The sequence below is a fragment of the Panthera uncia genome (genome assembly GCF_023721935.1).
Source record: "Panthera uncia isolate 11264 chromosome B2 unlocalized genomic scaffold, Puncia_PCG_1.0 HiC_scaffold_24, whole genome shotgun sequence".
Taxonomy (NCBI): Eukaryota; Metazoa; Chordata; class Mammalia; order Carnivora; family Felidae; genus Panthera; species Panthera uncia.
The window spans coordinates 78,110,341-78,125,730 of record NW_026057580.1 but is presented as its reverse complement, the minus strand read 5'-3'; the positions used below and the strand labels follow the sequence as shown (position 1 = coordinate 78,125,730).

General features: G+C 32.6%; 1 protein-coding gene and 1 long non-coding RNA gene across 3 annotated transcripts in view; one reads left to right on the top strand and one right to left on the bottom strand.

Annotated features, from left to right (window-relative positions):
* LOC125938873 (uncharacterized) overlaps positions 1-15,390 on the bottom strand; it is a 106,350-nt gene that overhangs the window by 34,299 nt on the left and 56,661 nt on the right. The window lies entirely within an intron of this gene.
* TBC1D32 (TBC1 domain family member 32) overlaps positions 1-15,390 on the top strand; it is a 201,284-nt gene that overhangs the window by 159,887 nt on the left and 26,007 nt on the right. The window contains exons 29-31 of one of the 2 annotated variants that reach the window (XM_049654268.1): positions 11,021-11,090; positions 13,041-13,156; positions 13,911-14,065. In XM_049654268.1, the coding sequence (XP_049510225.1) occupies positions 11,021-11,090; positions 13,041-13,156; positions 13,911-14,065 (341 nt within the window). Of the gene's footprint in view, positions 1-11,020; positions 11,091-13,040; positions 14,066-15,390 lie in introns of those variants that run through there. The other variant, XM_049654266.1, reaches the window with a different exon arrangement.

Genomic DNA, 15,390 nt, shown 5'->3' with positions numbered 1-15,390 from the left:
TAGGGTAAGCTTATTGCTAACATCATTTTCTTCCCATAGCTTTAGATATCCTTACCCTTCATCATTTATTGTTTTGGCTAGTGAATCAATGGTTTCCTATTATAAAATTTCACTCTATTTACTTTAAATAAATAAAAACCATGTTTTGATATAAAAGATGTTTCAAAGCAAATGCTGGATAGATATATTCATTGGTTTTTTTCATGTTTCTTGAAATGAGAAATTGATTGTCTTTTTAAAAATGACAGCTTGCTTAAACCCTAAGGTAGCTGAAATTAGAATAACACAATCATCCATCTGTTGTTAGTTCCCTCAGGATTTCAATCCATTATAAAATTTGCAAATCTGGAAAAATCAGATTAGTTTAGCCGTTTATCCCCTTAAAGAAAAAGGAATGAACAAGTTTCTGCACAATTGCAGTTTGTACATCTATATAGGTATCTTTCCAAATCTTAAGTGATGTCAATTTTTTCTTGGTTTAATTCCCTGGAATGAGTTGGGGATTTTTTTTCCTACTGTAATTGCTTCTTTAAATGAGAAATATTCCTTTAAAGGTAGTAATTATTTTTAATGTTAGGACTTTACTCTTTATGCTTTTAATCAAAAAGTTGGAAAGAAATCAGAAAATATTGCATTGTTTCACCTTTTGACTATTAAAATACTTTTAACCTTAATATATATAGTTAAACACATTTTCTACTTTCTTTGGACATTCAGCAAATATGCTCTTTTCTATCTTACTTTTAGGGAGCATGTTTGTGAGTACACTTGATAATTGCAAGGAAATATATAACATGGATTACATTGTCCTCAAAAGAGGGGAAATAGTAATACAATCATGAATTAAGTAAATTGCAGCATTTAGTAAGAGAAAATAAAGAAAACTGATATTTTCCAGCTCACTATTTTATTTCAGGCAATGTGCCTTTAATTATGGTATTTAAATTGGGTTATTATCAAATGAGGGGTTTTGTTTTAAGTGCCACAGGTTTTCAGTGGAAAGAGTGATCAGAGTTGACTAGTGCCATCATGGAGGATAAGAGGAAGAAGTGATAACGGAGCAGAAAGAGTGGCCTCAGTGTGGCCTGCTGGGCTATTACAGCTGAAAAAACTAGAAAGGGAGACTTGCAGGAAAGGGTCATTGCATAGAGACCTGGAAAGAAAATTCCTTTTTTTTCCCCAAATAATGCTGATTATACCAATTAGGAGACTGAGACTCACAATAGCTTGGCCATAAGAAGTTGAATTTTATGTCAGTAAGAATTGAATAAAATGGATAGTTACAACCACATGTTAAAAGAGAAGCAACAGAGTCTGCAGACTGTCTCTGGGGAAGGAAGGAGGTAGGAGAGAGTATACCGATTGGTTGACTCCTTTGGATGGTGAGAGTTCTTTGACTTTATAACAAATACAGCAGGGCTTTCAGAAGAATCCGTAAACAACAAAGTGGTAACTGCTTCTCTAACCATGGAAATGTACTCCAGTGGAGAAGTTCTTTACTCTTCTAAAAATTAATTTTTTCCACAACATTAGCCAAGTGCCAGGCGGAATAGATTTCATATCTTCTACTACTGCTCTGTGTGCTAGCTTGCAAACCAAAAATAGAACATAATTCATTACCAGAGTGAGCAATTTCAGTCAATATTAAGCCAATTTTTCCAACTCTTTTTGTTCTGAGACCATTGTATTTACAATTAAATTGATTGGTTATTTCAAATAGTTAATACTGTGACTGAATTGACATTAAGTAGGGTAACTATGATGCTACAGGTGTCATTGGTTGATTTTTTTATCCGCAACATGTTTTTCATAGTGACTCCAGGGAGTAGGAACTATATCGTCCATTTGTTACTTAATTTCAATATACAGAAAATATTTTTAAATCCATATCCATTTCCATCTCTACCTTGCTCCATTTGATATGAAGTATAATTTCTTGTTCATTCATTTATTCATTTTTCTACTCATTCACTCAGTGTTTATTAAGCACCTATTATGTATCTCACACATAGATGTGCATGTTTCAATAAGTCATTGGTTACCAGTGATACATCAGAATCCCCTGAAGATATATATTTTTATCATTGAATTTTATTTTACCCCATCAATTTTGTTTTATTTCTGAGGATTTTAATTATTGCTTCATAAATTGTATTTAGTCCAGGTTGCATATAACAAAAGATTATTTCAATGAACTTTTGTAGTCCCAAGATCCATTTCTGTTTGTCAAGTTGTCATATATCAAACAAATTTAAAATTGAAGTGGCTCTGTAAATAAAATATTTAGTAAATATTTAACTATTTTCTGACTTCTTTATTCCTATTTTGAAACTTTATTTTTTTCAATGGGGTTTTATTCACACTAATGTCACCTATGTGTATTTAATATTACTGTTTTCGTTTATTGGGTTTTTTTTTTAAATGTTTATGTATCTTGAGAGAGAGAGAGCCAGAGAGCGTGCACACACATGTGCGAGTAGGGGGTGAGGCAGAGAGAGAGAGAGAGGGGAGAGAGAATATCCCAAGCAGGCTCCATGGTTAGGATGGAGCTGATGTAGGTCCTGAGCTCACGAACCATGAGATCATGACCTGAGCCAAAATCAAGATTCAGACGCTTAACTGATTGAACCACCAAGGCGCTCTATTATTAGTGTTTTCTTAGAATGGGTATTTGATGTTTGTTTTGGTATGTTTAATACCCTCCCCCATATTCTCATTTAAAAGCCTCTTTGATTATTTAACTACTACATTCTTAAAAATGAAATTTATGTGGTAGACTATTCCTGTCCAATTTTAACTGTAGCTAAACTTCACCTTTTTTCCTTTAAATGTTGATCTCAAGTTCACTGTACAAGGAATAAGCTGTAGCGGTCTTTAAAAATACAAATGACTGGACATTCACTCTCAGCAATCTCCTTCAGTAGTCTGGAGTGGAGTCTGTCTATCTTTACTTTTAAAAGGCTCAGAGAAATTTGATGAACAGCCATAATTGGGAACAATTGTCTGTTGAAATGTGCAGAATTCAGTTTTTACTCAATATACAGCATCATAAACTTTTAGAAAAGGCATAGATCGGGGAAATTATTTACACAATCCCAGAAGAGGTAAAAGGACTCCTCAGGCAGACAGCTAGATCACTCTGGAAGTATTCTTTCCTTATATGGGGAAGAACTAAGGACCCGAACCTCATATAACATGGAGTATCATAGTCCTTTTGGGTAACTCACTCACCTTGATCCTTAACTATTCCATTCTTCACTGATACAGATGTCAGCATCTTCTGCTAGAAGTTACCCTGATGTACAGAATTCGATAGCATCAGGAATGCTCCTTATTAGTATACCCTTAGCCCACTGTCCACTCCTCCTACTATTAAGATATTTAGCTGTATTATACTTTTCAAAAGAGAAACATTAGTATTATAAGCACACAGATCTATATGTAGATGAAGATAAATATTTCTCATGTTTAGTCCAATTTTATATGTACTAGAATTCTAAGCATTATTGTCTAAGTAAAAATTGTTCTGGTAATAGTTTATAAAAATCAGTCTTTTATATAAGTACAGATAAGTGGAATTCATAGAGAGAAGTATGTTCAATGTTATGAAAAATTCCCAAACCATTTTGCAGAATAGTTGTACCATTTTACACTCTAACCAACAGTGTATGACAGTTCCAATTGCTCTTTATTCTTACCAACACTCGGTATTTTCAGTCTTAATTTTAGCTATTTTAGTAGGTGTGCAGTAGTATCTCCATGTGGTTTTAATTTACATTTTCCTGATGATTAATGGTGTTGGATACATCTCTTCTTTTGAGATGTCTATCCAAGTATTTTGTTTCCTATCCACCTCAACATTTTTATATGGGTTTCATGACTTCTTATGTTTGAGTTATAGGTGGTGGTTATAGATTATGGATATGATCCTTTATCTAATTTATACTGCAGGTATTTTCTTCCATTGTGTAGCCTGTTTAGTTATTTCCTTAATGGTGTCTTTTGATGAATGAAAGTCCACCTTTAAGAAGCAGAAAGAGAAATCAAGGAATTGACCCAATGTACAACTGCACCAAAACCCGTAAGATACCTAGGAGTAAACCCAACCAAAGAAGTGAAAGATCTGTACTCTGAAAACTATAGAACACTTATGAAAGAAATTGAAGATGACACAGAAATGGAAAAACATTCCATGCTCATGGATTGGAAGAACAAACATTGCTAAAATGTCTATACTGCCCAGAGCAATCCACACATTTAATGGAATCCCTACCAATAAGACCAGCATTTTTCACAGAGCTAGAATAAACAATCCTAAAATTTGTATGGAACCACAAAGACCCTGAATAGCCAAAGCAATCTTGAAAAACAAATGCAAAGCTGGGGGCATCAGACTTCAAACTGTATTACAAAGCTGTAGTCATCAAAATAGTATGGTACTCACACAAAAACAGACACATAGATCAATGTAACAGAATAGAAAGCCCAGAAATGGACCCACAACTATGTGGGCAGCTAATTTTTGACAAAGTGGGATATAACATCCAATGGGAAAAAGACAGTTACTTCAACAAATGGTTTTGGGACAACTGGAGAGCAACATGCAGAAGAATGAAACTGGACCACTTTCTTTCACCATATACAATAATAAATACAAAATTGATGAAAGACCTAAATGTGAGATAGGAAACCATCAAAATCATAGAGGAGAACACAGGCAGTAGCTTTTTACTAGACATGTCTCCAGAGGCAAGGGACACAAAAGCAAATGCAAACTATTAGAACTTCATCAAGATAAAAAGCTTCTGCACAGCAAAGGAACAATCACCAACCTAAAAGGCAACCTACAGAATGGGAGAAGATATTTGCAAATGAGATATGTGATAAAGGGTTAGTATTCAAAATCTATAAAGAATTTATCAAACTCAGCACCCCAAAAATAAATATTTCAGTTAAGAAATAGGCAGAAGACATGAACATTTTTCCAAAGAAAACATCCAGATAGCTAACAGACATATGAAAAGATGCTCAATATCACTGATCATCAGGGAAATCCGTATCAACCATGATGAGATACTACTTTGCATCTGTCAGAATGGTTAAAATTAATAACTTGGGGGAAACAACAGATGCAAACCATAAGAGACTTAACTATAGAGAACAAACAGGGTGGATGGAGGGGAGATAGGTGGAGAATAAGTTAAATGGGTATTCGGTATTAAGGAGGGTACTTGTGTTGAGCACTGTGTGTTCTGTGTAAGTGATGAATCACTAAGTTTTACTCCTGAAGCCAATATTACAGTATATGTTAACTAACAGGAATTTAAATAAAAATTTGAAAAATAAAGTCAAATTTTGATGAAGTCCAACTTACCAATTTTTCTTCTGTGGGCAGTACTTTCAGGGTTCTGTTCAGAAAATCTTTGTTTACATTAAGGCCATAAAGATAGTCTTCTATACTTCATGGTTAAAACTTTATAGTTTTAACTGCAGGTTTATAATCTGTTTTGAGTTATTCATTATATGGTATGAGGTAAGAGTTTACACCTTTTTCCCCCTGATATCTAGTTCCCACACAATTAATTGAAAAGCTTTTTACCTCGTTGAATTATTTTGTATATTTTGCCAAGACTTAATTAAGTGTATAAGTAGGAGTATACAATTTGCTTGTTCCTATTCTTAGGGGAAAGGATGGATTTGATAGATTTTTGAATGTTAAACTAACTTTGCATTTTTCAGATGAACTCTTCTTAATCATGGTACTTTATTCTTTTAATATATTGCTGAATTTGGCTAATATTTTTTAAATATTTTTTTCTATTTATATTCATGTGCAATATTAGTCATTAGTTTTCTTTAATGTCTTTGCATCTTTTGGGGTCATGGTTATGCTGTGCTTATAAGTATGCAAGATTCTTACTAATTTACTTATTTGATACAATTAACTAGTTAAGTGACACCATATGGGTCTGAGTTTGCTTCATGGTATGCTTTTTAAATATTGATTCAATTTCATTAATTAATGTAAGACTCTTCACAGATTTGCTGTTTTCTTGGGTGTGTAAGATCTATGGTGATATTTTCTCTTTTATTCTTGATAATGATAATTTGTGTTTTCTCTCTTTTTTTCTTAATAAGCCGTGTAGAGTTTTGTCAATATTATTGATCTTTTCAAAGAACTAAAATTTGGTTTTATTGATATACTCTGTACTTCTTTATTTTCTCTTTTATTGGTTTGTATTATATTTTATTCCTTCTTTCTACTGACTTTGGGTTTAATTTCCACCTCTTTTTCTAGCTTCTGTGATAGAAGTTTATATCACTGACTTTAAACCTTTATTCTTTTGTAATATAAGTAGATAGAACTGAAATTTCCCCTAAGCAGTGCTTTAGTTGCCTCCCAATGCATGTTTAGATAGGTCTTAATTATCATTACATTGAAAATATTTTCTAATTTAGCTTGCTGGTTCTTCTTTGACCTCAATTTCCAGTGTTTTGCTTAACTTTCAAGTGTTGGGAGATTTTCCAGATATCTTTTCGTTATTGGTTTCTATTTTAGTTCTTTTGTATTTAGAGAATATTCTCTGTATAATTTAATTTATGTCTAATTTATTGAAACTTTTTATGGCCTAATAAATGTTCTGTCTTAGTAAATGTTCCATTGACAAATGAAAAGGATGTATATTTTGGAGCTGATGGTTGTAGTGTTTTATAAATAACTGATAAGGACAATTTAGTTCTGTCATGCTGTTCAGATTTTCTAGATAATTTCCAAATTTTTGTCTGTTTTTGGTACCAAATACTGATACAGTAGTGTTGAGCTGTCTCTTTATTATTTTATGTTTATCTGTTTGTCCCTTTAATTCTTTAGTTTTTGCTTCATGTATTGTAAAGCTTTCCAATTTGGTAAATACATACTTAGTAATGCTTTTTCTTCTTGATATATTGATCATGCTATTCTTTAAGAAAAAGTTATCTTATCTCTAATACTCTTTGTCCTAGAGTGTATTTTGTTTGGCAATAATGTAGACATTCAGCTTTCTTACGATTAGTATTGGTAGCATATGTTTTCCCATTCTTTATCATGTCTTTCAGTTTAAGAGCATCCTAAAACATATAGCATATAGTTGTATCTTGCTTTCTGTTTTTAATTCAGTCTGAGAATTTCTGCCATTGATTGTTTTTAGTCCATTTACATGATTATCGATATTTTAAACTTCTATATATAATTTTGATAATTTTTGTGTACCGTGAATTAATATTATGTTATTCACATAAGAACCTTACAAAAAGCATATTTCCATTTGTCATTCCTGTGTGCTATTTTCTCCATGCATTTTACTTTTACACATTATTTTTCCCTTGAGTCAATTATTTTTAACTGAATTAAGAAATGAGCAAAATTATTTTATATTTACCCATATATTTACATTATCTTGTACTCTTGTATGTGTGTGTATCTGTGTATTCATAGTATCATTTCAGCCTGAAGAACTTTACTATTTCATTTTGTTTTGTTTTTGAGTATAGTTTGCACACAATGTTACATTAATTCTGGGTGTACAACATAGTGATTTGATTGTTTATACATTATGTTTTGTTCATTATAAGTGTAGCTACTATCCCCATACACTGCAATTACAGTATCATCACCTGTATTTCTCACACTGTGGCTTTTATCCCCATGATTTATTCATTCCATAACTGGATGCTTATATCTCCCACTCCCCTTCACCCATTTTGCCTAACACTTCAACACCCTCTCTTCTGGCAAGCACCGTTTGTTTTCTGTATTTATAAGACTGATTCTGTTGTTTGTTATTTTTTCTTTTCTTTTTTTTTTTTTTTTTGATTCCACATATGAGTGAAATCATATGGTATTTGTTTTAGTCTGACTTATTTCACTTAGCACATAATACCCTCTAGGTCCATCCATGTTGTCACCTGTGGCATGATCTCATCCTTTTTTATGGCTGTGTAATCTTCCTGTGTGTGTGTGTGTGTGTGTGTGTGCGTGTGTGTGTACGTGCATATGTATGTACGTATGTACAGATATACACCACATCTTCCTTACTCATACATCTGTTGATGGACACTTAGGTTGCTTCCATATTTTGGCTACTGTAAATAATGCTGCAATAAACAGAGGTACAGGTATCTTTTTGAATTAATGTTTTAATTTTCTTTGGGTAAATACCCAATAGTGGAATTATTGGATCATATGATATGTCTATTTTTAATTTTGGGGGGGAGTCCTCTCTACTGTTTTCTGCCATAGCTACCAATTTATATTCCCACCAATAGTGTACAAAGGTTCCTTTTGTCCACATTTTTGCTGACACTTCTTTCTTGTCTTTTAGCTATTCTGATAGGCCTGAGGTGATAGCTCACCTTTCATATTTGTCCAAGAATGTTCAGAGCTCTTTATTCATGAAAATTAAAATCTGAAAAAAGAAACACGTGTGTCCCAAAATAAAAATAAATTTCAGGATATACATTGAATAAACAAATTTCAGCATTTTATATAATGGAATACTGCTTGTAATTAAAAAAAAAACTTGGTAACATGCAACAGTATGGAATGAATCTCAAAACACTGTGTTAAGTGAAATAAAAACAAACATAAAAGGGTATATACTTGTGAATCCATTTATATGATGTTCTAGGTACAGCTACACCAACAGTGAAAGAGATCAGAATAGTAGCTAGTTTAGGGAAGAAGGATATGCAGGAATTGGCTGGAAGGGAGCATGAGGAACTTGTAGGTGAGGGAAATTTTCTACATCTTAGAGGGATGTCGGTTATACAGCCTGTATGCATTTGTCAAACTAATTAAACTATGTACCTAATTATATTTCTTTGAATATAAGGTATACCTAAAGAAAATTTGATAGCTTACTAATAAAAAAAATCAATCTTATAATCTCCCATTATGATAGTTGATTGGAGGTAGGTCTATTTCATGGTTCTAAAAATATATAAAACCAAAATATTTATTTTACTGAAACTTCTTGAATTTTGTAAAGTCAGCCAGCGTCACCAACACTACAGCACTAAAGTCTTATGTTATTTAAACTTGGGAAACTGAAATACAATTACTAATAAAATATAGGATCACCAGGAGTTAGATTCAGGTACTGACACAGAAAGAACATCCTGGTCACTGTCCAAATGAATTTAACCTGATTATATTGTAGGGGACATTAAAAATGATGCTTAAATTATGGTTGGTTTCTTTTTAAATGCCATTGATAATACTAAGAACTTAAAATTATGGTGAACATAATGAATGATGATTAATAGTTTTAAAAATTGACCATTTTGTGAGAGTGAGAATACTTTGTGACATATATGTTTTTGGCGTCAAGTAATGAAAACTCATTTTTTTTTTTCTGTCTAAGAGAAGGAGGCAGAATTACTGGCTTATACAAATGGGGCAGAGCTGTCCTTAACAATCTGTACATCTAGAATGCACATCTATTAGTAAAGTTAGAGTTATAAATAGGGAGGAATTCTAAGATACATAAAAAGTAGCTTAACTGCTATCATTATAGGCAAAATATAACAATACTGCTAAGATTGTGTTCTGATCTAAATAAGAAAAACTCAGGTGTAGCTTGTCAAGAAATTAACAGAGCACATTAGTATTTTTTTTTTTTTTTTTTTAAAGAAAATTGCCACTCTACATAAGTGATAAACCACTCTGGTTTGGCTAGGACTATGAGGGCATGAGACTTTCAGTGCTAAAACCACTCTAGTCCTAGGCAAACTAGGAGATGCTTCTAGATGTACCTTACCTCTAAGAGTGTTAAAAGATGAATTATTGCTGGTCCAATGAGTAGATGTTTGATAACAGTGATGTTTAATTTGTTTCTCCTCCTTACGTCTGTAGATCTCAAGCCTAACCATATTTTAAGGTTCAGTTTAAATGCCGCTTCTTCCTAATCTCTCTCTCTGAATTCACATAACTCTCTATCTGTACCATTCTTGTTCCACTTAGTACTTTAAAACATTTTTATCAGAGTTATCTATATATGAATTTTATCTCTGACACTACGTGGGAAGTTCTTTTAGGGCATGATGTATGATTTATCTTGTAGCCCCCACAGCTTCTAGCATGGTAATGCAAGTTACTTTATCCAAAAGGGTGTATTAAAAGGAGTGAATGAGTCTACAAGTTAAGTAGATTATATTGATACGATGAGATGCACCAGTGTGTAATGGGAGGAAAAAAAAAAATCACCGATATGAGTATGAGAAACCCAGATTTTAGTTCTCTTTACCACTTGATAACTATGTGATTTTGGACAGTTCCCTTAATATTGTGTGTCTGTCTGTATGCATGCTACAGTTTCTTCAGCCCAAAACCGAAAGTTTCAACTAGACCCCTTAGTGCTACCTAGTGATGCTTTTGAGCATTCACTGTTAGCTTGGTAATTCAGTGTTCTCCAGAACTAATCCAAATTTTCAGTCTCTCCCGTAGTCCAGACAGCCCCTTCACTTTTGGTAGATCACAACTCCTCCATCACAAAGAAAATGCACCTGCTGGAAGAACCTTGTTCACTCCACCCTCATATATTGTTATACATTATAAGTAGTAACTGATTATTCCTTCTTGACTTAAATCTTTAAGAGGTAAACAGCCATACTTATACATATTTGTAATTCAAAATCTTATATATGCAGTGCTTGATTATAGTACTATATCCTAGATCATTTTTGGGTTAACACCTTTTGTGTTCTGAGATTCGAGTAAAAATAGGTTGCTTTAAAACTACAATTAGTTGTTTGTATTTAATATGCTTTTAAATGATTTTTATAGGAGAAAAGTTATTTGTAAAGTTTCTTATTAATTTCTTTGAAAATATAACTGACAGCTCTTAAGAGAACAAATTCATCAGTGTTTTCAAAATTCACATTAAAATATGTAAAAATATTACTTTCATCAATTTGCAATTAAACTGTGATTATTATGCAGACTTTTATACATTTTTATAACCCAGTTTTCTTTTGTGTTTAGCTACTGATGCAAATGTGAAGAACGAAAGTCTTTCATCTGTGCAGCAGCTTGGCATTAAAATGACTGTCAGGTATATTACAGGGAAATATCTCCCTTGCTCATTTCTAGAATTTGTTTTATCAACCTGATATGTGCTTAATAGTATTTAACAACCAACTATGTTGTGTACTTTAAATGCAGAGTCTATCATTCAGAAAATAATAACTTTGTTTTGAGGATATTGGCATATGATTAAATTACCTCTGCCAGTACATCATTTATGGTTCATTATCACTTCAGAGGCTAATTACAGTATATTTAAGCCTCTATGACTCCTGGCTTTTACCAAAAAAAAAAAAAAAAAAAAAAAAAAAGGTATTGTAAAAATCAGCACTTTGGTAGCGCAATCATGCCATTTTCTAAAATATGGTAATTTTTTTTTTTTAAGTTTATTTGAGAGTGAGCGAGAGAGAGAGAAACAGTGTGAGTGGGGGAGGGGCAGAGAAAGGAAGAGACAAAATCCCAAGCAGACTTTGTGCTGCCAGTGCAGAGCCCAACGTGGGGCTTGAACTCACGAAAACAGTGAGACCATGACCTGAGCCAAAACTAAGAGTCAGACACTTAACCGACTGAGCCACCCAGGTGCCCCTAAAATATGGTAGATTTTAATTGTTAAACTATGGTGATGAGTACAAAAGTACCTTACGGATAGACACAGAAGTTAAAAATGAATAAGCCAATTATAGTAGTTTGAATTTTTAGTACTCAAATTGTAATTTTCAAAACAAACTAAATGGCAGACTGGAAATTAAGGACTAAGTCTTCTCTCTTGCTTATTAAATGGAGATCTTGACAGTTCCCTCCTACTTCAGTGGGTAATCTTTAGAATCAAGTATAAAAAGGATGCATGTGGAAGCTTTTAAAAAGAAGGTTTTCATAAATACGTAACACTATAATGAAATAATGAAATGTATTAAAGTAATTTTAGCTCATCCATCTGTATCACATAAAGCATATAATTCATTGTTTTGTGACTCTCTATCTGCTTTTTATTTTGTAATGTCCAGTTTCTATTCTGAAATGGAATCTATAGATAATATAAGCAGGCTAGTCATATATTTTTTTTAAAATTCAGTACAATGTCTTATTGGTAAGAAGTGAATGGAAAATACTTTGTAATGAAATGTTTATACACACCTGCAGTATATGACATAGCTGTCAACCAAATAGTCATTGTAACTTTGGCAGCTGTAAATAGAGACTGACAGTATTTTGGTGCTTCAAATACCTCTAGTAGAGTTTTGCCACTGGCAAAGTAACTTTCCAGAATGGTGAACAAGTTTTAGGCTTGAAATGAAAGTACTTCCTTTCTCTGATGTGCACATGGTTGCATTCGGTTTATAATAAAAAATACAGAAAAAAACATCTTATGATTTTATATAATACAGAATTGGTTTCAGATAATTACAAATAGCTTCTTCATCCATGCAAGTAACAGCCAGGCCATTTCCAAGTTGTTGTGCAGGACTGCCCCATGTCTAACCTCCTGGCCACCACTCACCAAGTACCAGTAGTGCCCCCATTCACTATGCAATCAGAAACACCCCCGTGAATTTCCAAAGTGGCCCCAGGACAGAAAGTACCCTCCCCTCAGAACCACTGGACTAGACGAAATCTAAAATTGCTTCCAGTGTTAACATTCTGTCAGTCTAAGCTGTCAACATTACATGTTCTATATTAAGTTCAGGAAAAAAATGCTTGCATTCTTTTCATCTATGTATCTACAGTCTGTTCTCTCACTACTGTTTTATTTTCCTTTAAAATGTCAGCACTTACCAGATACAATAATCTAATTCAAATATCATTATCTAATCCAAAAATAATTATCAGGAACATACACTGAGTGTTAAGCTTTACTAAGTTCTGTATAGCATACTTATGCTATCAAGAAGAGGACTGCTCTTGATAGATTTTAAAAAGTGAATTTACAATGCAGACCTGACATTTTTCAGTTTTTATGTTTTGTGGGTTTTTAATATAGGTATGGCAAGTTCCTCAACCTGTTGAAAGACAGTGCAGAAAATGATCTTACGTTGGTTTTAAAGCACTGTGAGAGATTCCTGAAACAGCAGCAAGTACCCATAAAATCTTCTCTTCATATCCTTTTTTGAGTGGATTCACAGTAGTTGAACTTTCTTTATGTATTTTTCATAATTCTTTGATGGGGGACCTTAACACATTTATAGTAAAATAATACTTTAACCTATATCACTGATTTGTTATCATGTACCTTTATACTATTCTGTATTTTAAATATGTATTTTATTAAATTGGGTATTAACTACTAAATTCAGTCGTCTTCATTGAATCTTAAACTGAGTAAAGTTATTAGGCTGTATTTTCAGATACATACAAGAAAGTTTTAAAAATAGGTTTAGTGTATCTAGAAAAGCATATTCCAGACTTAGTTAAATCTAGAATAGTAATGGAACATACATTCATTTTGCTTGAATTGGTTATTTTTCAAAAATAGTTTTGACCTGAAGGGAGAAAAAAAAGTGTACAAACCATTTGCATTACTGAATTCTAAATATTTGTGGGTTTTTTATACTTGATTATGCTAGTAATTTAGCAGATAACCTAAACCAGAGAAAGAGAGGGTACTATTTAATGATTTGAACAAATGTTGCCACAGGGCAGATAGTTTTTTCTCCATTTGCTAGTGCCATTGGCCTCCACTGAGCATGTAAGTAAACAGTACATTAGCTTGTAAATTGGTTGAAGATAAAATGAGGGCTAAGTATCAATACCTCTTTCCTGACAGGGATCCTGGAAATGAATATTAATGGAGTTCTCATATTTCATCTTTTAAGATAAAATATTGTAAAAGTTCCTTAATTGTGCTTTTTAGTCTGCCTGCAGGGGAGTTATGCTGGCCATGACTGGTTTGTATCTTCTTTGTTCATGATAATGTGCGGGGACAAAGAGAAAACATTCAGATTTCTTCAGCAGTTCTCCAGGCTTCTGACCTCTGCTTTCCTTTGGTTGCCAAGACTACATATTTCTGTAAGACTTTTTAGTCTATTTTGAAAGGAGTGTGTGAAATTTTAAGGCAAATCCCATTTAAATTCGTTGGGATCTTGTTTGTGGAGAGCTCTGTAATATTTTATGTTTGTTTTCTACCTGAATGCTTTTTGACTGATTCTCTTTGAAGCTACAGATTTGACATTTTCTCAAATACTTGATGTCTTACCTAATGGTAACTGCATGAAAGATTAGTGATACTAGATGGATGATTAAATTTTAAACTTATGATTTAGTAAATTATAAAAAATATATATGTAATAAGAACTATTGAATGGATTTTTTACTATTGCTTTGTTAGAAAGAATCAGTTAAATTATGGTGTAAGAAAATAAGTCAAAATTATCAGTGTATTCCATCAAGAGGAAAAAACTATACATTTTGTAAATCTGTGATGAGTTTTGATTGAGGGTATTATAGTGTATTTTAAAGGATTTTACTAGCTTCATGAGATCTTGGAGTTTAGAGGTAAGAGTGTTCCTAAATTTACCAATATTTCTGTATTTTATTTTACTTACTGCCATTAAGATCTCCAACTTGAGGAAACTATCTACTATATAAGATAGGCTAATACTTCACAAACCGTTTTTATGACATAGAGCATGTGGACATTGCAATCACATGGCACCCAAGGATAAGTTAAGGGAGCTGGAAAGTATGTGGAGTTAAGTAAAAGCACATATTATGTGTTTTTACAGTATATATTTGTGATAAGGAAAATAAAAGCAAAACATCGAGGAGGAATACATTATAAATATTGAAATTTAAAAATTTTATGCTTGAAATAGCTATATGAAATTCCTGAATAAGAATGTTTAGCTCTAGTTTTTCAGCATAATGAGAAGTTTGCTTACATGAGTAGGTGGAAGCAAATGGCAAAAGACTATGTACTGGTTTTTGTCTATGAAACTATTTTCCTTCTGTTAACCAGAATTTGAGTTTTAAAAATCTTAGATATTCCACAAGCACCCCAATGTTTATGGCAGCATTATCAACAATAGCCAAATTATGAAAAGAGCCCAAATGTCTATTGAATGATGGAAGATGTGGTTCTATCTGTCTGTCTGTCTGTCTATCTATCTATCTATCTATCTATAATGGAATATTACTCAGCCATCTAAAATAATAACATCTTGCCATTTGCAATAATGTGGATGGACCCAAAATGTATTATGCTAAGCTAAATAAGTCAATCAGATAAAAATAATCACCATATGATTTCACTCATATGTGGAATTTAAGAAAAAAACATAGGGGAGGGGGAAAAAGGAGGGAAGTAAACTATAAGAGACTTCTAAGTCTAGAGA